Source organism: Bufo bufo, chromosome 9 (assembly GCF_905171765.1).
Source record: "Bufo bufo chromosome 9, aBufBuf1.1, whole genome shotgun sequence".
Lineage (NCBI taxonomy): Eukaryota > Metazoa > Chordata > Amphibia > Anura > Bufonidae > Bufo > Bufo bufo.
In genome coordinates, this window is record NC_053397.1 from 195,821,807 (window position 1) to 195,847,706 (window position 25,900).

The 25,900-nt window shown below is 42.8% G+C and overlaps 1 protein-coding gene and 1 long non-coding RNA gene across 5 annotated transcripts; one reads left to right on the forward strand and one right to left on the reverse strand.

The window, feature by feature from the left end:
* Positions 1-23,230, forward strand: LOC120978534. The gene is made up of 3 exons (XR_005774112.1): positions 1-3,328; positions 4,503-4,504; positions 23,219-23,230. It is a non-coding gene; the product is annotated as an uncharacterized LOC120978534 (long non-coding RNA).
* SERPINC1 (serpin family C member 1) lies at positions 3,692-13,315 on the reverse strand. 4 transcript variants are annotated; one of them, XM_040406731.1, is made up of 7 exons: positions 13,295-13,315; positions 8,452-8,828; positions 6,350-6,565; positions 6,108-6,245; positions 5,240-5,636; positions 4,545-4,609; positions 3,692-3,997 (listed from the first exon to the last, which is right to left on the reverse strand). In XM_040406731.1, exons 2-7 carry the CDS (start codon positions 8,824-8,826, stop codon positions 3,821-3,823), a joined length of 1,368 nt encoding a protein of 455 aa, XP_040262665.1. In that variant the 5' UTR covers positions 8,827-8,828; positions 13,295-13,315; the 3' UTR covers positions 3,692-3,820. The 4 variants fall into 4 exon arrangements, with proteins under 4 accessions (XP_040262665.1, XP_040262663.1, XP_040262664.1 ...); XM_040406729.1 differs by lacking the exon at positions 13,295-13,315 and adding an exon at positions 13,158-13,288 and having other exon boundaries at positions 8,452-8,830; XM_040406730.1 differs by lacking the exon at positions 13,295-13,315 and adding an exon at positions 13,147-13,288.
* Positions 23,231-25,900: the final 2,670 nt, after the last annotated feature.

Consider the following 25,900-nt stretch of genomic DNA (forward strand, 5'->3'; position numbering starts at 1 on the left):
GTTGAGCATCCCTGCTTTAGGGTATTTTATTTTTATTAAATTTTTTGTAAATCTGTAAATTATCCGAATGCTAATAGTATACAAATCAATATTCACATTACAAGCATCCTCATTCCGGTCGAAATCACTGAGGATGGGATTTTACTGCACAGGCCACACACAGGGGCTTTTAATCGAGAAAACATTACATAATCTGGTATTACTGTACTTTTTTATGTTTCTAGATTGTTTTAACCCTATGTGTGACATTCCTACTTCTAACAATTCAGACAGATTTTTACACAGGTAAGCTTTGTCTGACAATTGCTGGATAATATAATGAACATTGGGTTATGGATTTTTTTTTTTGGCCATGTATGTTATGCAAAGCAGCTCTCCTCGGTAAGGAAGAAAACGGTCTGTATTTCTATGAACTGACACTGGAGGTAACTACTGCCTAAGTCAATGTCTGACCATAGAAGAGCCGTGGAACATGACTAGGGATTTAGCCAAGCCAAAGTCTCCTCCAAAAGGAAAAGACACTAGAAAGACTGTTCACTTCCCTCTGGTGGAGAGATCATTTGCATAATTTTTCCCAGGAAGCGTTGCCTGTAACACGTCATACCAGTTGGGTCTCTTTAATCAGAACCCCTTAGAGGTGGCCATATACTTAATAGGCTTGGTAAACAGCTGGTTCCAAAAAGTGGATTTTTCTTAATTCGTGTCTGTGAATACTTTTTGGGACACTTGTGTATGTATGGCACCATAATGTAACTTAACTGGTCCAGAACATAATATATTTTGGAGTCAGTGAGCAGACTGAACTTGATGCCCCTCAATCCTCTGTAATGTTACCCATTGGAAAGGAATTGTAAGTCTGTTTTTTGAAATCTCTTATTTTTGGTGGATCTAGCATGTAAGACAAGTCTGCAAGTCGTTTGCAAGTTGAGGAAACTTCTTGACTTTTCAGTCTGGGATTTGATGTTTTTGGAACTTACAGTTTAATGGTGGATGGAGTAATTCATTAGGTAAATTAATATAGCATTCTGGTATGGCTGTGTACCTAAATGGTCAATATCGCTCTACTGCTGCACCAGTGCTCCTTAGTTTACACAAGTGGGGTTCTTAATACTAGAGGGGAATAATCTGGAGCAGGGGGGAAGATAAGGCCACGTTCACAGTAGTGTTGTGAATCCCGTAGCGTGATCAGATGGGCTGATCTGTTGGTCAGACGAAAACCGCTGCATGCAGGGTTATCTGTTGGGCCAAAAACTGGCATTTATGCCGGAAAAGCAGCATGGTGACCGGCAGATCCCATTATAATCCATGGGAATCCAGTGGTACACTGTCGTATCTGGATTTCAAACGTAACTGTGAATGGGGCCTAAGGCGGATACTAAACAGTATGGAGGTTTCCTGGTCATAGGCATGAGGCCAATTTAGCACATCCATAATACAGCTGCAATTTGGCAACCTTTTTATGGGCTGCAGCAGAACTACCACGGGTTCTACCAAAGTAGACCGATCACAGTCGAATCTTATACTGATCCAGGAATCGGTTGTTTAGAACCATGACGGCTATATCAGGGTTGTGTGAAAACTGCTTTAGATGTTAGATTGGTAGGCCCATGGTTATGAAAGTGGACTTGAGTGCTGACACATAGCAGTCAGGGCAGTTGTAATTTGATGGAATATATATATATATATGATCCATGACACAGAGGGGGGGGGGGAATCACAGAAGAGAACCTCATGGGCTGGGTCAATAAGGGGGATGGTCTATTTTCACTTTTATTTGCATATCCACTACAGTAAGCTGGAATATAGTCATGTATTTGTTAGAATCAGGTCATCCATTCTCTAACTCTTCTTCCTTTAGCTCTAGTATATTTCTTCTGGTCCCATATAACCGGTACTGTCATTTTAGTGAATAACCTTTTTATTATTTTTATTGACATTTGCATGCTAAAGTCTGAGAAGCAAGAATAATTTATTCAGGACGTTATATATTGCCGCATACGAAAAAGTGAAATCCTCTTCTTTTTTTATTTTATTTTTTATTTACCTGACTGATGCTTTTGTGTTCGAGTACAGAGTATGTTTTGTAAGAACCTGACATCCATTTATCACTTATTTATAATGAACACGGTTTTTATTGGACTCAAACTCTTCTACGACTGTGAAAATGTATGCTTTTCTTGTAAAAAAAATAAATAAATAAAAATAACTCCACACATTAGGATACTGGACTTGTCGGAGGGGGCGATGTCTTTGGAATGGGGGGGATAAGACTGTACCGTCATTGCCCCTAACATTTATTTTGGAGCTCTGTATCCAGGCGTCTCACAAGGGGTTTTAATATTGGCACAAAAGAAAAATGGAATAAAAGATATGTGAGTGCAACTTTTCTTGTCTTGTTTGATTTTATTGAATTACACAGACTTCATTTCTACCGAATGACTGCTAAAACATGGCTGCTTTCTTCCAGAAATTACGGATGCAACACAGATACATTGGTGTCTGATCCAGGTTAGATTTTCACTGATAAGCATCTCTTATCAGTGAAAATCTTACACAAATCAAACACCGATGTATCTGTGTTGTATCCATGATTTTTACGGACCCGAAGACTTCTTCAGATTTTAGCTGAGCAGTGTCCGTGTAACACGGATGACACGCGGTGCGCAAAAAAGAGGACCAAACACAGATTCCGGTTGAAACAGACAGATTAATTTTTTTCATGGATGTCAAACAGACGCAAAAATGTGAACGACGGCTAAGAGAGGGGTCAACAGACTGCTGCATGCTCCTCGGCATCCTCCTGAATTAGGGCCGGAATGTGATCAAAGGAGTATGCTGAAAAAAGACTTTGTAGCGGCGTCATTGTAGTCATGGGCCCCAAACTGGAGATAGTAATGAAGTTTTTACCTGCGCAAAACAATGCGTTTTGGGACTGCACCAGTCCCTTCCTCAGGTCAATAACAACTTAGTTGACCACAGAGGCCAGTCGTTAACTGCAGCAACGAAATTAATAATGTACCTTATGTACCAGGGAACACGAGGCAGAAGTGGCTACTTTATTTTATACTATATCCTCAGGTTTCTTAAAGCAGTTATCCATTCTTTACATATCCGTAACCTATCCTGTAGCTGGGCCTTTAATATCCGATTGTGACATTGATGACTAGGGTTAAACGAATCGGGTTCGGATGGCTGTATCCGAACCTGATTAGTTTAAAACTTCATTAATGATATGGGCTCCGTCTTAGTGTAAAATGTATTGGGGTCTTTCTGAAGTTTCTGCAAATATTGCGAGACTTACTTCGTCTCGCCTCTATCACGTTAGTTCGTTTATTGGCATAAATTGCTGTATCAAAACACTAAGCTGAACTCGGCGTCGTACTTCGTATTTTGAGACAATAATTTATGCCAATAATCCAACTGACGTGATAGAAGTGAGACGAAGTAAGTCTCACGACATTTGCAGAACCTTCAGAAAGACTTCTGTGAAGGACATACATTTTACAGTAAGACGGAGCCCATATTATTAAGGTAGTTTTTAAAAGAATCTGGTTCAGATAAAACAATCCTAATCAGATTCGCTCAACCCTTTTGATGACCTATCCAGAGCAGTAACAAAACTTATGGTATTGCATTTCTCCCTTTTTAGTAGATCCTTTCCCCTTCAAAATGCATAAAGAAACCACAGACCGGCCTATGATGACTTTTATTATAATGTGAAATATTATTTCCGTTAGGTTAACAAGTGAAAACAAGGGATAGCGTCCCTATAAGAAGGCAGAATTGTGGAAGTTATTTGCACAATGGTCCTCATACAATCTTAATTACATCCAGGATTGGAAACACGGCCCATGAATATAATAGAATTGATTTGTACTTCTCGAATGACGACCAGGAAGGGTCTGTTGGCTCTAAATGTGATCCTCCTTGGGCTAAACGAGCGCCCAGCCACCAAAACGGCACTGGCTGCTGCAGCCTCACTGCCCTCTTCATTGACCTGAAAAATAAGACATTTTATTATTGCTTTACTAATTCCTTTGGAGCACGCAGCTTGTGAACGTCTTGTGGGACTCTTTTGACCTACTATTAATTTACAGTATAGGGAATCCTGTTTATTGCTTCCAAACACTACCTTCTACTCAGAGAATTTAGAAGGAATGCATTATCAGAAAATTATGTTTAAATCAGGTTCTCTTTTATTATGAACATGTTTTGGGGTGTATTTTCACATGACTATCCACATTAAAATAAAAGCTCGAAATACTCCATGGTTTTTTTCACTTGCCAAAAGAAAATTTGTCTTACCTGTACTTTTGCTTTCCTCGAGTCCGAAGGCAGCACATACATACCGCTCTGTGCTGCCTGAGGACAATGAGGAAAGTCACTGTATGTTGACCCGTCCTGTCTGAAGAACACTTTTCACCTTTGCTAGATAGCTATATATTGGAAAATACTACACATTTTCATTGGGTAAATATTTATCTGCTGAAGCCATAATAGAGTTGTTCAAGTGTCATTCTTTTTTTCTTCACCTATTATCTTACCTCTAAAAATGCTTTGTGAAATGCTTCTGACACGTACAAGTCTGATCTTCCACCAGAAACTATTCCTATAAAAAAAAAAAAAGATAACTTAAAAATGGTACTGTAATTTACAAGAAAAAATATTAAAGGGGATGGCGCATCTCAGACTCTAATCAGTAGTGTAAATGCCATCAAAGTCAGATAGGGGCTGGTCCCACCTCATGAGGTCCAAGAAGTGAAGGAGAGCGCACAGCGCATGCACAGATGCTCTCCATTCACTGCTATGCAAGTTCTGAAAATAGCCAAGCAGACGCGTAGCAGTGAATAAAGAGCGCTCTCCATTCACTGCTATGAGACTGCTGGAAATTGCCGAGCCAGCGCTCGCTTCAAAACGCAGCCGTGCAAAATCACTTGTCCTGCCAGCTACAGGTACCTCCCAATCAGCCTATTTTGGCAGATTGTCCTATGAAACAAATCTTAGGCAAATGAGCCTCAAAATGGGCATCTCTGGGAGGTTTTGTGGGCATTCAGAGTTGGGGTTCAAATGCTGGGAGGTATATTATCCATTCAGCAAGAGAGACATGAACGTAAACTACTCCTAAAAATTCATATAATAAAGACAATTGCTAGTCAAGCCCAATATATAGCAGATATTTTACGTATTGGTAGCCTAAGGGGTACATTAGAGGTCACATGAGCACCAGCACACAAGTTACCTGGCAGCCGTGCCGTATGTGGGTCAAACAGGTCCACCAGACCCAACTTCTCTAATTTCTCTTTAACACTGAAACTGTCTTCAATCCTGAAGCGGGGAAGATGGACAGATAACTGGACTTCTTGAGCTTTGTTCAACCAGTCTGAGAACTTCTCCAAGGACAGCATCTGCTCCACTTTTTCGAGTGGTGTACCTTCCGATGGCAAAACCAACACCATTGAGATATCATCACCTTTGTAAGGCAATTGAAGAACCTGGACTGAATCATCCTTGTAGGCACCGTAGAGGAATTTGCTCTCCTGGTACATGGTTGGGACTTCACAGGGCTCACGTCTGCCTGGGACATGAAATTCTGCATGATCTGTATTGATAGATTCAAACTTTGACTTCCACAAGCCCTAAACATGATGAGAAGAGTTAAATGAAATGGCATCAATTTTACTTGTAATGTAGCATGACAAAGAAGAAAACAAATGTGCAATAGTAGTTGGGATGCTGTATGGCAGGGGTGTAGCAGTGCCTTAGGGATGCTCAAAGGTCCCTCTGCCAGACACCAGTATTATAAATGCAACATGGTTGGTGGGGACCTGTTACTTATTTTGTACTGGGCTTGGAAGCTACAAGTTACAACACAAAGGTGGAGATTATTGCACAAAAAGTAAGTAAATCCAGATTATATCTAAGATATCCTTCCACCACGGTTAGGAGAGTCATCATATTGTGTAGATCACTCCATACTGTGAGCAACATGATGGCGAACCACAAATGCAGGTCTAAGGCACAGGAGAGGTTTCAGACCGTGTCCTGTGCAGCAGCCTGCATGTCACAGGCAGTGCGAATACTTGAAGAGTGGAGATAAATTTTCACACCTTGAAGTAGATGACATTAACCAAGATCAGGATGGTATCTTCTGTGATGGCACCTTCTGGGATCACATCAGTGATTTTCTTTTCTGTTTTATTGGCCACCCAATTATTGATGATTTCACGAGAAAGTTCAGCTTTCTCCTAAAAAGGTAATCATTGAATAAAAGGATATTATAAAATCACAAAGACAATTATATTGAAACTTAGAGAAATACGTTTTGATTTTGCGTATTAACTCCACGCACCTTGAAGTTGAGAGGCCATAATTTAGCTCCGTAAACTGCTTCGCTGATGTCTTGATATGTCTGATTGAAGGTCAAAGATTTTTCTCCAAAAAGACGGTTGGTTGAAACCAGTTCTGATGACTTGTTGGCTTTTCGGTATAGTCGACAGTTCAGTTTGGCAAAGAAGAAATGGATTTGGTCAGAAGCCTTTTCAGAAACTTGGTCAAAGTGGAAAACCTATTATAGGGAGTAATGGTATAGAAATTATTGGCAGCAGCGTTCCACTGATAGTAATATACAACATCCCTGCTACTTAGACATCTATAAGTGGTCCATCAGAAGCAGGCTTAGACTGCCCAGCAGGAATACCTTGAAAATCCTCCAGTTGGCATACTTTCTGACATCACAATAGGCCTAAAGGTCCACCAGAAGACAACCCCATTTGGACGTGAGTTTGGAGTCAATTACTTGCCACTAGAGTCTATTTATTACATATTAGATCTCATTTCCTCTGGTGGGCCCATGGACACCCAACTCAACACTGCTTGGAAGTGATGTAATTTGGAGTGTTTTCATAATGGTGAAGCCTGAGTGTCCGCAAGTGAGAAAACGGGAAAAGTTTGAGAACATCTGGTCTACATTGTATATATGAAACAGATTGATTTTAATTTAGCTATGTTTTTTTAATTCAACTGGAGAGGTAGAAGTTACCTGGAGAAATGAAATCATTAAAGGGAATGCATGCTTTAATTAAATCTGGTGTTTGGTATAAACATAAATGGCAGGCATATCATAAGAGTGAGGCGGAATGGCCATATAACCTACAGGGAAATTTTCAGGTGGGCCAATGCTCAGGGGGCCGCCCAGCCCTCCTCACAGCCACTGGCCAGCTACATAATGATCTGATGCTCTCAGCATTAATTAATGCTAGACGCATCAGGTCCTTATGCAGCTGGTCAGCAGCCACCCTCCTAAATTCAACTGTATTATCGTCCTCTGCATGGTGATAAGGCAGTATATTATGCTACAGTGTTGTATTTTTGTTTTGCTTGGTTGATATTTTGTGCTGTACTGCAGTATTGCTGGCATAAAACCTCTGTTGTCCCTGCCTAATTGTGGATTGTGTTGGCCCTGCCTACCTGTGTTGCCCCACCTTCTGTCAATTTGGATTTGCCTACAACTTGGGGCCACTGCAAGTTCCCAGTCCGCCCCTGCATAAGAACCAATTTTTGTTCCATTTTTTTGGCATGTATACTTTTCCCTTGTCATGGCAAAGTGCACCAAGATTATTACATTTTTGCAAAATGTGTAATGCATTTGGCACATTTTGCATCAGAGAGTGAAAAATACATGCAAGAATGGCATCAAAAATTCCCCTGATGATACACACTCTAAGTTCCACAGATAACTACCGTAAATAAAAAGATCCATCACTCCGGCATAAAACTTCAAGCTTTTTTTTAATCCACTAAAATCCAAGGGTTAGAGAAAACAGACTCAAATTCCCTTATTTTTATTTTTTATGACTATCTGAAAGTATTTAAGTTTTTCACTAATGTAAAACATACAATATGCTGGTATCCTGTTTTCTTTTCACCTGTCCTGTGTAGACGGGGACACAGTCAGCAGAGTCATCATAATATCAGTAGAGAATGGGATCACTCATTATTATTATTATTATTAGAGGCCAGATGATAACTTTATAATACTGTTGCAGGCCTAGATAACACAGGATAATCTACAGATAAGGCTTTATATGCAACTCCCTAGTATTGGCAGGAGGAGGCTGTATTCCTTTTCTTCCTAGAGTTTCTGTTAGTTTATTTTATTGACAATTTTCTGACCATTAATTCCCAATCATTGCAGCAGCTATAAAGCACCTTGCTTCTCTCGCTATTCAGATAATACAGGAAGCATGTGTTTGCCTCTAATATGGCCGCCCCTAGGGAACTTTTTGAAAAGAAACAAAAATAGTAACATTGAAAAAATAAGCATAGACTTTCACTTTCATAAAGACATGAAATACACATGACACTTAAAGAAAAAAACACGAATGCCTGCAAGATACTGATAGGACCTACAAATCTCCAGATCTACACTTACATTACCATTTTTTTACTCACCTCCATAAGCTGTTTTAAAGTGTTATCACACGCCCCAAGCTTTGCCATGGTGAAGGCCTGGGAGATGCTAAGTGGTGACATAAAGAGGTTCTCCGATTCGGTCTTAGAGTCAGCTACAATTTTGAACAAGTCCATAGCAAACATGGAATTGGCCTTTGAGAGTTCCCAGACCCTTGGATTGGTGTTCTCTGGGATCTTCTCTGGAGGAGCAGCCTCCTGCGCCTCTTGTTCCTCCACTTCTACCACTTCTTTTCGATAGATGCACATGGGGTTCAGAGGAATGTCTTTGGGTTTAGCAATGCAAATGTCAGGATATTGGGTGTGGGATGAAACCAAGCCTACAAGGCTTAAGAGTAGTACTGGAAGGAGATGCATACCTACAACAGATGTAAGAAGATGGGGCATGAAAACATGATCAACCACTTTATATAATTTCTTTTTTTAAATGGGACCCCAGCAGTCATCTGTACATGGGTGGATTGGCCATAGACCCTACGGTGAATTTTCCAGGCAGGTACATAAAGATCTGATGCTCTCAGCATTACTTAATGTAGGAGCATCAAGCACGTATGCACCTGGCCAGCAGCCACAGATGCCCTCCTGAATTCAAATGTATTGCTGTCCTCAGGACTAGGATACAGTTTCATACTGTGGCACGAGCGGCAGTATTTTGTGCTTCACTCAGGGCCGTACTTGCAATTAGGCACTAGAGGGCACGTGCCTAGGGCACCACCCACCGAAGACTAATTGTTACCCTGACAGGGTAACAAGGTCATGGGGGGGGGGGGGGTGGAGTGTTCAATCCTCACCGATCAGATATTAATGACCTATCCTGAGGATGTCAGAAATACCAGGAGTCAAGAACACACTTTTAATTCACTGGCGTCTGCTTTTCCTCGTACACATAACTTTAGATAGCAGAATGTGTTTCACCTCTGAACATCTTCCATTTTATCCGGCCCACACACATTGAACATGTTTCTCTAGACTAAATCTGGTGGTATCGTCCATGGGGATCGTTAATGAGAGCAATCTTACCAACAACATGACAAACAAAGCTGGTCGATCACGAACCAAGTAAAAAAAATAATACAGAGTGGGTTTGCACAAAGTAGCAAACGATCAACCAGTTGCTGAATACATGTAGTTTCATCCAACCATGTTTGAGATCTTCCCAAAGTATGGTTGCAAAAATCTGTCATTTCAGCCAATTTTTATATGTATGGGCAGCTAAAGGAATTTTAAATGTTATGCCTGATCATGAAGAAAGGATCAATCCATTGAATGCAGAGCTCTAGTCTAAAGTAACGGTGTTTACTGCACCTATATGCATTGTCATAGGCTAGCAAAGAGGGTGTCCCATTACAAACACTTATCCCCTATCAGGGATCCCATTTTCTCCCATATGAATGGGGTGGCAGGCCACTGTTCAGCTATACGTGGAAGTCCCAAAAAGTTGAGCGGCAGCGGACATGGGCAACTGGCACGCCTTTCCAACAGGGGAACACAAACCCCCGTTCTCATGATCGGCAGAGGTCCCAGCGGTCGGGTCCCCCTGATTAAACCCTTATCTCCCCCTATATTATGGATAGGGGATGCATGTGTTACTTGGGACAACCCCTTTAGTGGACACAAAATGAACAACGCTCAAACTGTAATTTTTAAATCTGAATACTCATCAGGACGGATAAGACTACCTTCACATCTTCGCTAAAAGTTATCCAGGAGTCTGTTCTGGCAAAGGAACAGATTACTATATCCAGCCTATGTAGATACCGCAGTACACCGGCCGGACAAATACCACTGCCGGAACAGACTAACGGAGTTACCATATACGGTATAGCTGGATTCCCATTCACTATGATGTCATCAGACGGCTGTCAGGCAAATACTGCCGCTGGAACAGACTACCGGATTACTTTTAGGGCAGATGTGAACCTACCCAAAACACACACAAATATCTACAGTACATTATCCCATGTGTAAATTAAATGCTGGAACTATAAAGACGGGTTTACGCAGCCCGATTGTATGGCAGATTATTGGGGACAAATATTCCTAGGAACACTTGTTCTCGATAATCTGCCTGTCTATAGGTAATGGAGATCACCCGATGAACGAAAAAAACGGTTGTTGATGCAGACAAGTGAATTATTGTTGGTGGGTGGCAGATCATACTGTCTAAACAGCATTCTGCTGCCCAGAAACCATGCAGCTGTATGAGGATAAGCAGTAGCCACTAGTCATTATACTATGGAGGTGATTGCTGCATGTAAATGCCACTCTCACCTCCACTAATGAGCAGCCAATTCTCAGGAAGGAACAGTTCCTTCCCGATAATTGGTGTCTAGTTGGAGAGTGTAAATCCAGCATTTACCAATAACATCTGATATGAATGACTGATGAGTTAGTTATCTGCAACCACTTAACACAAAGTAATTCACTATCTAAAGTGGCCAATTTTGCAGGCGATTGTCGGGAAGGAAACATTCCATCCTGACAAGCTCCTGCTTACGAGTGGAGACAGCTACATTTACATGCAGCGATCTCCTCCACAGTATGATGAGGAGCGATCGATAATGCCAACACTCATCCACTTACAGACTCGTTGTTTGCCAGCAGCAGAGGCTGTTTACAAAACATGATCTACTGCCGTCAAAAACGACGATTTAGGTGTCAACACAAACCAGCATGTTATCCCACAAACTAGCATTTTGCTCGTTTATCGGGTAATCGGTGGCACCTTTACACCGCCAGATAATCACTAACCAGTGTTCCTGTAAACGCTAGTTAGCAATTATCTGGCGGATTCTCGGCCTGTGTAAAGGACCCTTAAGTGGACAGTTCTGTTTCTTCCAACACTTTCTACGCTGTGATACCAGAAGTGACCAGTAGAATGATACAGATGGGAAATGCATTCCTTTATTGAGCTCAAACAAGTCTTCTCCAAAGGTCTGAAGTCCACTAGAGATAAAATGTTTTCTATTTGTACTAGCGACCGAAGAACAAACAGTCCTGACTCCACATCTACAAATAAGCTAACGTTTCTCATGTCTGTGTTTCTATAGGCCTCCAGTGTCCACTCAGTGGAGCAGATGTTCTGACCCTATAGATGGTGTAAGCTTGGACAGGCTGCCTAGATCTGCACCAGATTCATCACAGGGACTCATGTTAAATGAGAAAACTGGTGCAAGGACAGACTCTTTTCTCTGACTCTATACCAACTACTGGGTGGCTTGAGAATCTTATGGCAGAATTGTGGGGCAATTTGGTGTATTTTAGGCCCCACCACTTTTCCATTAAAGGGGTTTTCATAAATCTTGTTACCGATGACCTATCTATCCTCTGGATCGGTGGGAAACTGACATACGAGATCCCTGAAGATCAGCTGTTTGAGAAGGCACCGGAGCTCACAGTAGCGCCGCTGCCTTCTCCAGCTTTTCCTAGACCATGTGACATCACGTTTATCGATAACACGGCCAAAGCGCAACCCAGCCCCATAGAATTGGACGGGGCTGAGCTGTGATACCAAACACAACCGCTATACAATGTACAGACTGTGCTTGGTGAGCTGCGAATAGACTGTGACGCTACTGTGAGCACTGATGCCTTCTCAAACAGCTGATCAGAGGGGGTCCGGGTGTCGGACCCCCACTGATCAGATACTGATGACCTAATCCAGGGGATATCTCATCTTCAGTATAAAAGTCTAGGAAAACCCCTTTAAGCCACAGCCCTTTCTTTTTAACTAGGCGCAGAAACTTTCTCTAAACCTAGATGCGCCAAATTCTGCCACCCTTTGCTGCAATTTAAGCCAAGACTTAGGAGCACCCACATTAGTAAATGTGGGCTAATATCCAAAAAATATACAGTTGGCTTCCTACGAGAATGGATTTAGGATGCTCTTCAAAGTGACGCAAGGTATGATTGACTATATGTATTCTTTTGGTGAAAATTGTTCCAAAAGTTTCAAACAAAAGTCTCCTGGCCTGATGGGTGAATAAATTGTCCACTTCCAATATTTCACCATATTTCGGACAGCTGCTTCATTTTTGGAACATAGACAAAAAGCCTCTAGGCATAAATACTTAGACATTTTCTTATTTTTCCATCTTGGCCAATTGTACAGCCCCATTTATCTTCTAAATATCTGAAGCAATTCTGGGTATTTGGTCTTATTCCTCAGGTTTCTCCTCAGATACTTGTTGAGTGATAGAACTATACGACCAAGTTATGTATACAGATCATGACAACTGTATATTCATGGGATTTCTCTACTGTATATTGGCGTCGGTATTACTGGCACAAAACCTGAACTCCCACCGTTTCTCCTGAAATTAAGCGACCTATGTTCAGGTCAGTGGAACCGATGGAAGTGGTGTATTTCTGGCACATTGTACCAAATTTACAATGCCATGTGCAACATTCTGAAACAAATTTGTGCAAATTTTGCAAATGTATGTTCTACTATTGTTATTTTTTGCCTTTTTGTGTTGGATTTACATCCAACTAGGACTAAAACAGTCCTGGAACTTCAGAAAACACAAGATCTAAAGAACATTGAATGTCTTTGAGAATGAGGAACCCAACCAGTCATATTCATCATAGAATGTAATTAGGGATTAACCTCATGAGTCCTTTAAATGTAATAGGGAAAACCTAACAGCTCTGTAAAATAAATAAGGACAGCCTTACCTGCTCCTTCTGCTCCTTCAGTGATCTCCTTTGTGCTGTGGAAGGCAAAACACCCAATGGCCACCGCAGTCAAAGTACTGAATGTCCAATTCCCCCAGGGTCAGGGACGCCAGGTGAAAGGTGCATGACCAGCCTGTTGAAATCTTACCTTGTGTTTTACTCTTTGCTTTGGGTGGGAGTTTTTAACTCTTTTATTGCAGGATCATGTAGGGATAGGATATTCTAAAACCCCAGGGAACTGCTCCACAAACAGTAATGGGCTGCTTCCCATTGACAGTCTCTAAAGTGCACAGGAAATAATGGCTGTTATTTATACATTTGTTGGCCTCGTTCACATGAGGTTATATGACTAATATATATATACAGTACAGACCAAAAGTTTGGACACACCTTCTCATTCAAAGAGTTTTCTTTATTTTCATGACTATGAAGGCATCAATACTATGAATTAACACATGTGGAATTATATACATAACAAACAAGTGTGAAACAACTGAAAATATGTCATATTCTAGGTTCTTCAAAGTAGCCACCTTTTGCTTTGATTACTGCTTTGCACACTCTTGGCATTCTCTTGATGAGCTTCAAGAGGTAGTCCCCTGAAATGGTCTTCCAACAGTCTTGAAGGAGTTCCCAGAGATGCTTAGCACTTGTTGGCCCTTTTGCCTTCACTCTGCGGTCCAGCTCACCCCAAACCATCTCGATTGGGTTCAGGTCCGGTGACTGTGGAGGCCAGGTCATGTGGCGCAACACCCCATCACTCTCCTTCATGGTCAAATAGCCCTTACTTTCAAAGTTCTCCCAATTTTTCGGCTGACTGACTGACCTTAATTTCTTAAAGTAATGATGGCCACTCGTTTTTCTTTACTTAGCTGCTTTTTTATTGCCATAATACAAATTCTAACAGTCTATTCAGTAGGACTATCAGCTGTGTATCCACCTGACTTCTCCTCAACACCACTGATGGACCCAATCCCATTTATAAGGCAAGAAATCCCACTGATTAAACCTGACAGGGCACACCTGTGACGTGAAAACCATTTCAGGTGACTACCTCTTGAAGCTCATCAAGAGAATGCCAAGAGTGTGCAAAGCAGTAATCAAAGCAAAAGGTGGCTACTTTGAAGAACCTAGAATATGACATATTTTCAGTTGTTTCACACCTGTTTGTTATGTATATAATTCCACATGTGTTAATTCATAGTTTTGATGCCTTCAGTGTGAATCTACAATTTTCAGTCATGAAAATAAAGAAAACTCTTTGAATGAGAAGGTGTGTCCAAACTTTTGGTCTGTACTGTATATATAAAGTAATATAGATAAAAATAAGACAAAATCTGTATTCAATGTCTGGATGAGACCTTATACTGACCATCCTGTACAGAGTGGTTAAAGAGGGACCGCTGCCTTCTCCTGACATGTCGGTTTAATAACTACTTGCATTCCCCATGTAATAATAATTCCAGAACATCTTTTCATATAACTCTATGTTGTGCCATTCCTCTATTATTCTTTCTAGAAGTTTATGAATGAATAACTAGCAGTTTGCAATGAAGGTTCAGATGGGTGGTACCAGTTGAGGGTGTGTACCTGCACAGTCTGACACTATCCAATCAGTGCTGCCAGCAGCATACTGTGCAGGGACACACACCCCCAACTGGTAACCCCCAGACAGCCCTTTATTAGTGCTGGCAATTTCTTCTAGAAGTATTAATAGAGGAATTGCCCAACACAGAGTTATATGAAAAGATGCTTTGCTTGAATCAGAGAGGAAGCTGTAATTACACTGCACCTCCAACTAGTCATATTAAAAACTTCAATTGCAAAAAAAAAGCAGGTAAATACAATTTTTTATATTTTTTGCAATGCAATAGAAATCTGTGTGTGAACGTGCTCTTACATTGACTTGTCTGTTATGACTTGCAGGAGTGAGAGACGTGCTCACAAGCTTGCTTAACAGTAATTACCACGTCCCATCGGACACTGACAGTGTAAATAACTCCATGGTGAGGCCTGGTTACTCAGTGACAGAGGTTAGCTAGTAAACAGAGAAACACAAAGTCAACTCTGCTCTGATCAACAGGGTTTAGGACACACAACAGAACTTTTCTTAATGTGTTATCAACTGTTTTTGCAGATAGGGGGTGAAGCAGTCGAAACCCAGTGGCGAGGGACATCCAAGTATGCTTCCCACTGCAGATCCAGCCACGTGGGAGGGGGGCAGTGCCCAAAGGGAGCCTGGAAATGAACAACCCCTTTAAGGGCTGTTTCACAGGAGCATGTGCAGTCTGGAAATTATGCTCCATGTGAGAGTGATCGTGCGTTCTGCACTTGCAGAAGCGCACGGGCATTATACTGATTTATAATGCTGTGTGCCTCTGCTTAACCTTACTGTTACAGGATCATAGTGACATAAAGCTGTCTGTATGATCCTGTAGCAGTCCGGTCAAGCAGAGACAAACAGCATTATAAATCAGTATAATGCCCTGCGCTCCTGCAAGTACAGAAAGCAGGATCACCGTCACTCACAGAGCGCGATTCCCGCAATGGACTCGCTCATGTGAAACAGCCCTAAGGGTATGGTCGCATATGCAGCAGTGGATCTGGCAGACTGTTTCAGAATGGAGAGCAGCCTGCCAGATCTGGTATTGACGGAGTCTACAGTTCACCACCGGAGCCCCATTGACTACAATGGGGCTCAGTGGTGATCTGGTCGCTTGCAAAAATGGGACAAAAAGCATTGCATTCAATTGTTTTTGTCTGGGCGACTTACTTCCCGCTGGATTCACTTCTGGCTTTCACTCAAAAAAACATATGCACGTGGGAATCCAGCCTTATAAGAAGCAGGACCAATAGTAATAAGTAGCACTCTTTACTCTAGTGTGAACATAGTCCAAACCGTACGTCTCCACTTCATGTTGCACAGCAGCCACACAATAGGCTCTGCTCTTCAATGCTTCTCATGTAATAAATGCTAAGCGGTGAAGAAGACGCTATTAAGTCACACAAAGCTGGTGCCAAACAGAACTGCAAAAGGGGTAAAAGGTTTGTGCTCGAAAACAGACCGCCCAGTTTTTCATTGCAAACACTGGTAAAAATAGATGGCATCGAGGGGGCTTAAAAAAAACTAATTGATAATCTACTGAATATAAAGGGAAGAAGTTAGGACGGCCAGGTTCACTTATCGGAATCAAGATCAGATAAGGTTCTGGTGAATCAATATCTGGTTGTGTTGTAAACCTCGTCTAGTTGAAGAGGCAGGATTATATATTTGCGTGGCAAAGTGAGAAACCGCGGCAAATCCGCATGAATGACCTACAGGTTCTGCAATAGACTTTGCTGCTAGCTCGTATGCTGCATCAACAAGAGCTGATAAGACAATAATTTGGAGCAAAGGTTTTTTTTTTGTTTTTTTTTGCAGAATTGGGATAACACTTTTTGGCAAGATGGATTGCACTCATCATAGACAATGTGAACAGGGCAAAAATTTCAAGGGCTTTTTTTTTTTTTCAACATAGGGCAACATGTTCAAGTATTTTCATATATTCAAACTAAGGATGAGCAAACCTGACGAGATTCGGGTCAGGTTTTGACAAACTTATCACAAAGTTCGATTCGGACCCGAATTAATTCTGGTCAAACCAAAGTGGCTCCAATTACCCAGAAAATTGGTATTTAACACCCTCTAGTCTCTGACAATTTTTCTCTCCCCAAGCTCTTGAACGCAATGACAGCAATAGTGAATGATGTCTGGGTGACATTGACATACATAGCTATGGGTAAACGCACCTTTGACAGTGTTTTCTTCCTTGAGTCATAACTTTTTTTATTTTTCTGTTCACATATCCATGAGGGCTTATTTTTTGCAGGACAAGTTGTACTTTTTAATGCCACCATATGTAGTGGGAAGTGGGAAAAAAATTCTAAATGGGGTGGAATTGGAAAGAAATATGCAATTCCTTACAGGTTTTGTCCCTATGGCGTTCCCTTCACGGCTAAAAATGCCCTTCATTCTCTGGGTCAGTACAATTGCAACGATACTACATGTGTATAGTTTTTTTAAATCTCTAAATAGTGTAAAAATATATTAAAACTTTGAAAAATATTTTTTTCTTACATCACCATATTCTGACCCCCATATTTTTTTTATAGTTATATCTACTGAGGTGTGTGAGGGCTCATTTTTTGCGGGACGATCTGTAGTTTTTATTGATAGCATTTTGGAGTCTAAGTGATTTTCTGTCACGGATGATGTTGCAGATAGCTGGAAATTATGGATAAACATCCGACTGGCTTGATTCCAAACTAAGGAGCATAAAGGTGACCCCTATAAAACCCTAAGAGCTCACCCTGACTGCTAAGCACATACAAGGGTCTCAGAGGTAGACGATTGCATGCCCTCGTACCTAGACTGTGTGACACCTGAAAACCCTATAATAGTGAGGGGACACGACCACCGGCTCCCTGCACTTAATACGGAAGGAGTCAGGGTCACCTAGAATCAAGCCAGCAAGGAAACACAATACATGAAAGGACTTATCTGAACAAGCAGTAACAGAAGTCTCCAGCAGTGAAGATTTAAATCCAGGAAGTAGTATAAACCACAAAGTGAGGCAGTATGGGAGGGAATATAAAGGGAGGCAATTAGAGTAAATAGGTGACAGCTGGGAGAAGGAAAGGAGATGACAAAGTGAAACCAAAACAAAGAACATCATGCAAGAGGTACAGAAGAACGTCTGCCAGACCTTCTCAGAGAGCTGGCGGTGACAGTACCCCTCCCTCTACGGGTGGACTCCGGACTCTCAGAGCCCACCTTCTCAGGATGGGACCTATGGAAAGCCCTGATGAGACGAGTGGCCTTAATGTCCGCCACTGGGACCCACATCCTCTCCTCAGGACCATAATCCTCCCAATGAACGAGGTACTGGAGAGAACTGCGGATAATGCGAGAATCCACAATCCTAGAGACCTGAAATTCAAGATTACCATCAACAACAATCGGAGGAGGAGGCAAAGAGGAGGGTACAATGGGTTGGACATAAGGTTTTAATAGGGACCTGTGAAAAACATTATGGATCTTCCAAGTCTGAGGAAGATCAAGACGGAAGGCAACGGGATTGATGACGGACAAGATCTTGTAAGGCCCAATAAACTTAGGACCCAACTTCCAGGAGGGAACCTTCAGTTTGATATTCTTTGTAGACAACCACACCAGATCACCCACATTCAGGTCCGGACCAGGCACATGTCTCTTATCCGCCACATGCTTATATCTCTCACTCATCCTCTTCAGATTACCCTGAATCTTTTGCCAAATAAATGACAAAGACGAGGAAAATCTCTCCTCATCAGGTAAACCAGAAGACCCCTCTCCAGAGAATGTCCCAAACTGCGGATGAAACCCATATGCACCAAAAAATGGCGACTTATCCGAGGACTCCTGGCGACGGTTATTTAAAGCAAACTCAGCAAGGGACAAAAAAGAACACCAATCCTCCTAATTCTCTGCCACAAAACAGCGCAGATACGTCTCCAGATTCTGATTGACGCGTTCGATCTGACCATTCGACTGCGGGTGAAAAGCAGAAGAGAACGACAACCGAACCCCCAAGCGAGAACAGAAGGCCTTCCAAAATCTGGAAACAAATTGCGTGCCCCTATCAGAAACGATGTCTGAAGGAATGCCATGCAATTTGACAATGTGATCAACAAATGCTTGCGCCAGCACCTTAGCATTGGGTAACCCAGGAAAGGGAATGAAATGCGCCATTTTGCTAAAACGGTCCACTACTACCAGAATCACAGTCTTCCCCGAGGAACGAGGCAGGTCCGTAATTCCACCAGAATCTCCGAGCAATGAGATCCACTGTGGCTCTACTCCCCGGGTGCCCAGCAAGGACAGTATCGTGGTGCTCCTTAAAAACCTTGTGTCGTAAAGAAAGAGGCACAAACAACCTCCCAGGAGGACAAAGATCAGGAGCCTCTGCCTGGGCTACCTGAACCTCTGCCTCCAAATCAGGATAAAGAGCAGAGACCAGCACCACCCCTTCCCCCCTCCCGGAAAACAACGTGACAGGGCATCAGCCTTCACATTTTTAACCCAAGGGCGGAACGTGACAACAAAATTAAACCTAGAAAAGAATAAAGACCATCTGGCCTGTCTCGGGTTCAGACGCTTGGCTGATTCCAAGTAGGCCAGATTCTTATGGTCGGTAAACACGGTAATAGGGTGTCTGGCTCCCTCTAGCCAATGGTGCCATTCCTCAAAAGCTAATTTGATGGCCAACAACTCCCTATCTCCCACATCGTAATTTCTCTCTGTGGAGGAGAGTTTCCTTGAGAAAGAGGCACATGGTCGCCATTTGACAGGAGAGGGACCCTGAGATAAGACCGCACCCACACATACCTCAGAAGCGTCCACCTCAACAATAAAAGGTAAAGAGACATCAGGTTGTACCAAAATGGGAGCGGAAGCAAAACTCTCTTTAATACTAGAAAAGGCCTTAAGCGCATCTACCGACCACGAGGAAAAATCTATCCCCTTTTTAGTCATATCAGTGAGTGGCTTAACAACAGAGGAATAATTCAAAATAAACTTTCTGTAATAATTGGCAAAACCCAAAAACCGCATCAGCGCCTTCTGATTCTCAGGAAGCTCCCAATCAAGCACAGCGCGGACCTTCTCAGGGTCCATGCTAAAACTAGAAGCGGAGAGAAGAAAACCAAGAAATTGAATCTCCGGAACCGCAAACACACATTTTTCCAGTTTAGCGTACAATTTATTCTCCCGCAGAATGAGCAAGACCTGACGTAGGTGGTCCCTATGAGTTTTGAAATCAGGAGAAAAAATCAAAATGTCATCTAGATACACCAGTACAAATTTCCCCATTAAATGATAAAAAATGCTGTTCACAAAATGTTGGAAGACGGCCGGAGCATTCATCAAACCAAAGGGCATAACCAAATTCTCGAAATGACCCTCCGGGGTATTGAAGGCCGTCTTCCATTCGTCCCCTTCCCTGACCCTGACTAGGTTGCATGCCCCTCTTAAATCCAACTTAGAAAAAACTTTAGCCCCAACAATCTGGTTAAACAGGTCCGGGATCAGAGGAAGCGGATATGGGTCACGAATCGTGATACTGTTCAGCTCCCTGAAATCCAGACAAGGTCTTAAAGAACCATCTTTTTTCTTAACAAAAAAAAAAAAACAGCGGCAACAGGTGACTTCGAGGTTCGGATGTGTCCCTTTCTCAGTACGCATAGCGACTCTTTCAGGTTGGGAGAGATTGTATAAACGTGATTTTGGCAGCTTGGCGTCTGGGATGAGATTAATAGGGCAATCATACTCCCGGTGAGGGGGCAGCTCCTGGACACCACTCTCGGAAAACACATCCGAAAATTCAGAGAGAAAAGATGGTACAGTCTTGGTAGAAACCTCTGAAAGAGATGCCGTGAGGCAATTCTATCTGCAAAAGTCACTCCAACCATTTATTTGCCTTGCTTGCCAATCAATGGTGGGGTTATGTTTAGTGAGCCAGGGTAGCCCCAACACTAGAGGAGTAGGTAATCCGCTTAGGACGAAACATGACATATCCTCAACATGAGTATCACCCACAGTCAAACGGATATTGTGAACTATGCCCTTTAACGATTTTTTAGAAAGTGGAGCAGAATCGATAGCAAAAACAGGTATATCCTTTTCCAAAGTGCATACCTGGAAACCATGTGTTATAGCAAATTGATTATCAATGAGATTGACAGCTGCTCCACTATCTACAAAAATCTCACAATGTTCTTGCTATCTAGCGCCACCCTGGCAGGTAGGACAAAACGGGAAGTACAAGCAAACGGCAAACCTTCAATTTCCGCATCAACCTTGCCAATAGTAGCAAATGGAAAGTTTTTAGAGGTTTTTTTTCTTTTTGTTTCTTTATTACCCTCAGAAAACTCCCTGAATCTCCTAGAGGGGCAAACATTAGACAAATGATTTATACCCCCACAACAGAAACAAACCCTCCTCTGAGAGCTGAATCCTCTACTATCAGAGGCAAGCAAACCCAGCTGCATGGCCTCCTGCTCAGAGGGGATTGAGAGAGACTGAGGCCCCTGCGCACTGAATGAGACCGCCCCACTGTCCTTGGATTGAATATGACAGGAAGGAGTAGTCTCCTCTCTCTCTAAGACGCCTGTCAATACGAACAGCTAGAGACATGGCAGACTCCAACAAGACAGGTCACTCATGAAAAGCAAATGCATCTTTCAATCCCTCCGAAAGACCATGGCAAAATTGACTTCGGAGTGCAGCATCATTCCCACCAGTATCAGCTGCCCATCTCCGAAATTCAGAACAGTATATCTCTGCGGACTGTTTACCCTGGCATAAAAGACGCAGTTTAGATTCAGCCAGAGCAATACGATCCGGGTCATCATATATCTGCCCCAGGGCTACAAAAGATTCATCCATCCAATCGGAGGGGCCGTGCCCCCACCGGCACTGAAAAGGCCCAAGACTGAGCGTTATCCCTGAGCAGCGAGATGATGATCCCCACCCTCTGCTCCTTATCACCAGAGGAATGGAGAAGTAGGCGAAAATTGAGTTTGCAAGCCTCTTTAAAGAGAACAAAATTCTCACTACCCCCGGAGAACGTATCCAGAAGCGAGATCTTAGGCTCGGAACAAACTCCATGAACGCAAGCAGAACCGGTCACCTGAAACTGAGACACAGATTTACGGAGATCTGCTACCTCCAGTGAAAGACCCTGCATGCGGTCAATCAAGGCTGAAACGGGATCCATGCTTAAGACGGTAATGGCGGTTTATAATGTCACGGATGATGTTGCAGATAGCTGGAAATTATGGATAAACATCCGACTGGCTTGATCCCAAACTAAGGAGCATAAAGGTGACCCCTATAAAACCCTAAGAGCTCACCCTGACTGCTAAGCACATACAAGGGTCTCAGAGGTAGACGATTGCATGCCCTCGTACCTAGACTGTGTGACACCTGAAAACCCTATAATAGTGAGGGGACACGACCACCGGCTCCCTGCACTTAATACGGAGGGAGTCAGGGTCACCTAGAATCAAGCCAGCAAGGAAACACAATACATGAAAGGACTTATCTGAACAAGCAGTAACAGAAGTCTCCAGCAGTGAAGACTTAAATCCAGGAAGTAGTATAAACCGCAAAGTGAGGCAGTATGGGAGGGAATATAAAGGGAGGCAATTAGAGTAAGTAGGTGACAGCTGGGAGAAGGAAAGGAGATGACAAAGTGAAACCAAAACAAAGAACATTAAGCAAGAGGTACAGAAGAACGTCTGCCAGACCTTCTCAGAGAGCTGGCTGTGACATTTTCTATTACATTTTATTACATTTTTTAAGGTAAGAGAAGCAATAAAAAAATGGCGAATCGGCCATTTTGACCCGGTTTTCACATTCTGCCATTCGTCGTATTAGAAAAATATTTTTATATTTTAATAGTATGGGCGGTTTCAGATGCAGTGATGCCCATGATGTTTATATTTTTTATTTCTTTTTTCATTCTATTAAAATGTTAATATTTTTTTTAATTATCTATTTTTTTTACTTTTTAAAATGGTTTTGTAGCTTGTGTTTGAGGCTACAAGACTTTTTTTTATTCTGTACCATCATTTTTCATAAAGATTCCTAATGAGAGCAGAATTGCTAATTTCTTATGTTGGCCTGCCACCTGCTGGTCAAAATAAGAATCACAGCTCCAATACCCTGGGTCTGCTCAGAGAGACCCAGCGTATTGAATTCAATTACCGGCATCCTTATAGAGTGCAGACGATGCTGTTAAGAAACCCAGAAGAACGCACTTGATCATGGCACTTAAAGGCTGTAATGACCGCAATCGACATTGTTGCTAGTCGCGGTTCTTAGCCGCGGGTCTCTGCTATTTGAAACAGCAGACACCCGTCTGCCATGGCGCCCACTGCACGCGCGCGCCATGTTTACCCATCGCTCTAGCGACATACATGTACGGCACTAGTAGCAAAAAGGTTAAAACACTGTGCTGTGGCATGTGTTATGCTTTTTCATATTCCAAAGCTTTCAAAAACTGTCCCTTATTTATTAATGATACCCTGGCGGTCAGAATGCCTGCCTGTATGACTCACAGAAGTGTTCATTGTCAGAAGAAAAAGTGGTTTGTTGTGAACTATCCTAGAAAAATCCTCCCTTTTAATTGGGAGCAGCAGCAAAGTGTGGATGTGGCAGGGTAATAAGAGGCACATGACCACAATAGTAGTGGCAGCAGAAGCAGCATAGCATGGAACATACAAGGCAGTAGATTGGCTGTCTATGGGTAGTAGTAGTAGTAATAGCAGTAATGGTAGTAGTGATGTTAGTAGTAGTTCCATAGCGTTAATAGCAGTGGCAGTAGAGGATTAGCAGCGAGGAGCAGCAGCTAAGCCGGTGGCAGCAGCCATATAGTACATATTGGCAGGCAGCAGCCTTACGGAAGATGATAGTAGACAGACGGCAGCAGTGGCATGATGGAGGCAGCAGAAGCTTTACAGAACATGATGGTCGGCAGGCTGCAGCAGTGGCATGATGGAGGCAGCAGCAGCTGTACAGAACATGATTTTTCTTTTTCTTGTAATGTGCATTTTTTTGCAATTAATTATACACTGCTCAAAAAAATAAAGGGAACACTTAAACAACACAATGTAACTCCAAGTCAATCACACTTCTGTGAAATCAAACTGTCCACTTAGGAAGCAACACTGAGTGACAATCAATTTCACATGCTGTTGTGCAAATGGGATAGACAACAGGTGGAAATTATAGGCAATTAGCAAGACACCCCCAATAAAGGAGTGGCTCTGCAGGTGGTGACAACAGACCACTTCTCAGTTCCTATGCTTCCTGGCTGATGTTTTGGTCACTTTTGAATGCTGGCGGTGCTTTCACTCTAGTGGTAGCATGAGACGGAGTCTACAACCCACACAAGTGTCTCAGGTAGTGCAGCTTATCCAGGATGGCACATCAATGCGAGCTGTGGCAAGAAGGTTTGCAGTGTCTGTCAGCGTAGTGTCCAGAGCATGGAGGCGCTACCAGGAGACAGGCCAGTACATCAGGAGACGTGGAGGAGGCCGTAGGAGGGCAACAACCCAGCAGCAGGACCGCTACCTCCGCCTTTGTGCAAGGAGGAACAGGAGGAGCACTGCCAGAGCCCTGCAAAATGACCTCCAGCAGGCCACAAATGTGCATGTGTCTGCTCAAACGGTCAGAAACAGACTCCATGAGGGTGATATGAGGGCCCCACGTCCACAGGTGGGGGTTGTGCTTACAGCCCAACACCGTGCAGGACGTTTGGCATTTGCCAGAGAACACCAATATTGGCAAATTCGCCACTGGCGCCCTGTGCTCTTCACAGATGAAAGCAGGTTCACACTGAGCACATGTGACAGACGTGACAGAGTCTTGAGACGCCGTGGAGAACGTTCTGCTGCCTGCAATATCCTCCAGCATGACCGGTTTGGCATTGGGTCAGTAATGGTGTGGGGTGGCATTTCTTTGGAGGGCCGCACAGCCCTCCATGTGCTCGCCATTAGGTACAGAGATGAGATCCTCAGACCCCTTGTGAGACCATATGCTGGTGCGGTTGGCCCTGGGTTCCTCCTAATGCAAGACAATGCTAGACCTCATGTGGCTGGAGTGTGTCAGCAGTTCCTGCAAGACGAAGGCATTGATGCTATGGACTGGCCCGCCCGTTCCCCAGACCTGAATCCAATTGAGCACACCTGGGATATCATGTCTCGCTCTATCCACCAACGTCACGTTGCACCACAGACTGTCCAGGAGTTGGCAGATGCTTTAGTCCAGGTCTGGGAGGAGATCCCTCAGGAGACCGTCCGCCACCTCATCAGGAGCATGCACAGGCGTTGTAGGGAGGTCATACAGGCACGTGGAGGCCACACACACTACTGAGCCTCATTTTGACTTGTTTTAAGGACATTACATCAAAGTTGGATCAGCCTGTAGTGTGTTTTTCCACTTTAATTTTGAGTGTGACTCCAAATCCAGACCTCCATGGCTTGAAAAATTTGATTTCCATTTTTAAATTTTTGTGTGATTTTGTTGTCAGCACATTCAACTATGTAAAGAACAAAGTATTTCAGAAGAATATTTAATTAATTCAGATCTAGGATGTGTTATTTTTGTGTTCCCTTTATTTTTTTGAGCAGTGTATGTATATTTATAATTATATATTCTGGATTTTATTACCCATTCATTTACTTTTTATTAATTTATTTTTATATTTATTTATTTCATTATCAATATATCTTTTAGTCTTTCTGATACATGTGGGAATATGTTTCCCCCCCCCCCCACCTTTCTTTCAATTAAAATAATACAATGCCCTGTGGACCGATCATTCCCAGTGATGAATGGCATCTCAAGCACCTTTCCACAGCACTGCAGACTGCTCCATGGAGGCGGCGTGACGCCTGACCTTTCCGATTGCCGAGCCTCTCCTCTCGCCGGCCTGGAAGAGTCACGTCGCCTAGCAACAAGTCTGCATCATAGGTCACATGATCGGAACAGCGATCATGTGACCCTGGGTGACGCTGTTCCTCCTCCCTAGCGATGGGCTGGTCCGAAAAGTACTTTAAAGCGATCTTTATGTATGTCAATGACTGAAATACATTTATGTGGTAGCCTGTAAGCACAATGGGGCAGTTAATAGATGTATACATCTTAATTTATTAGTTTGTATATTTGTTG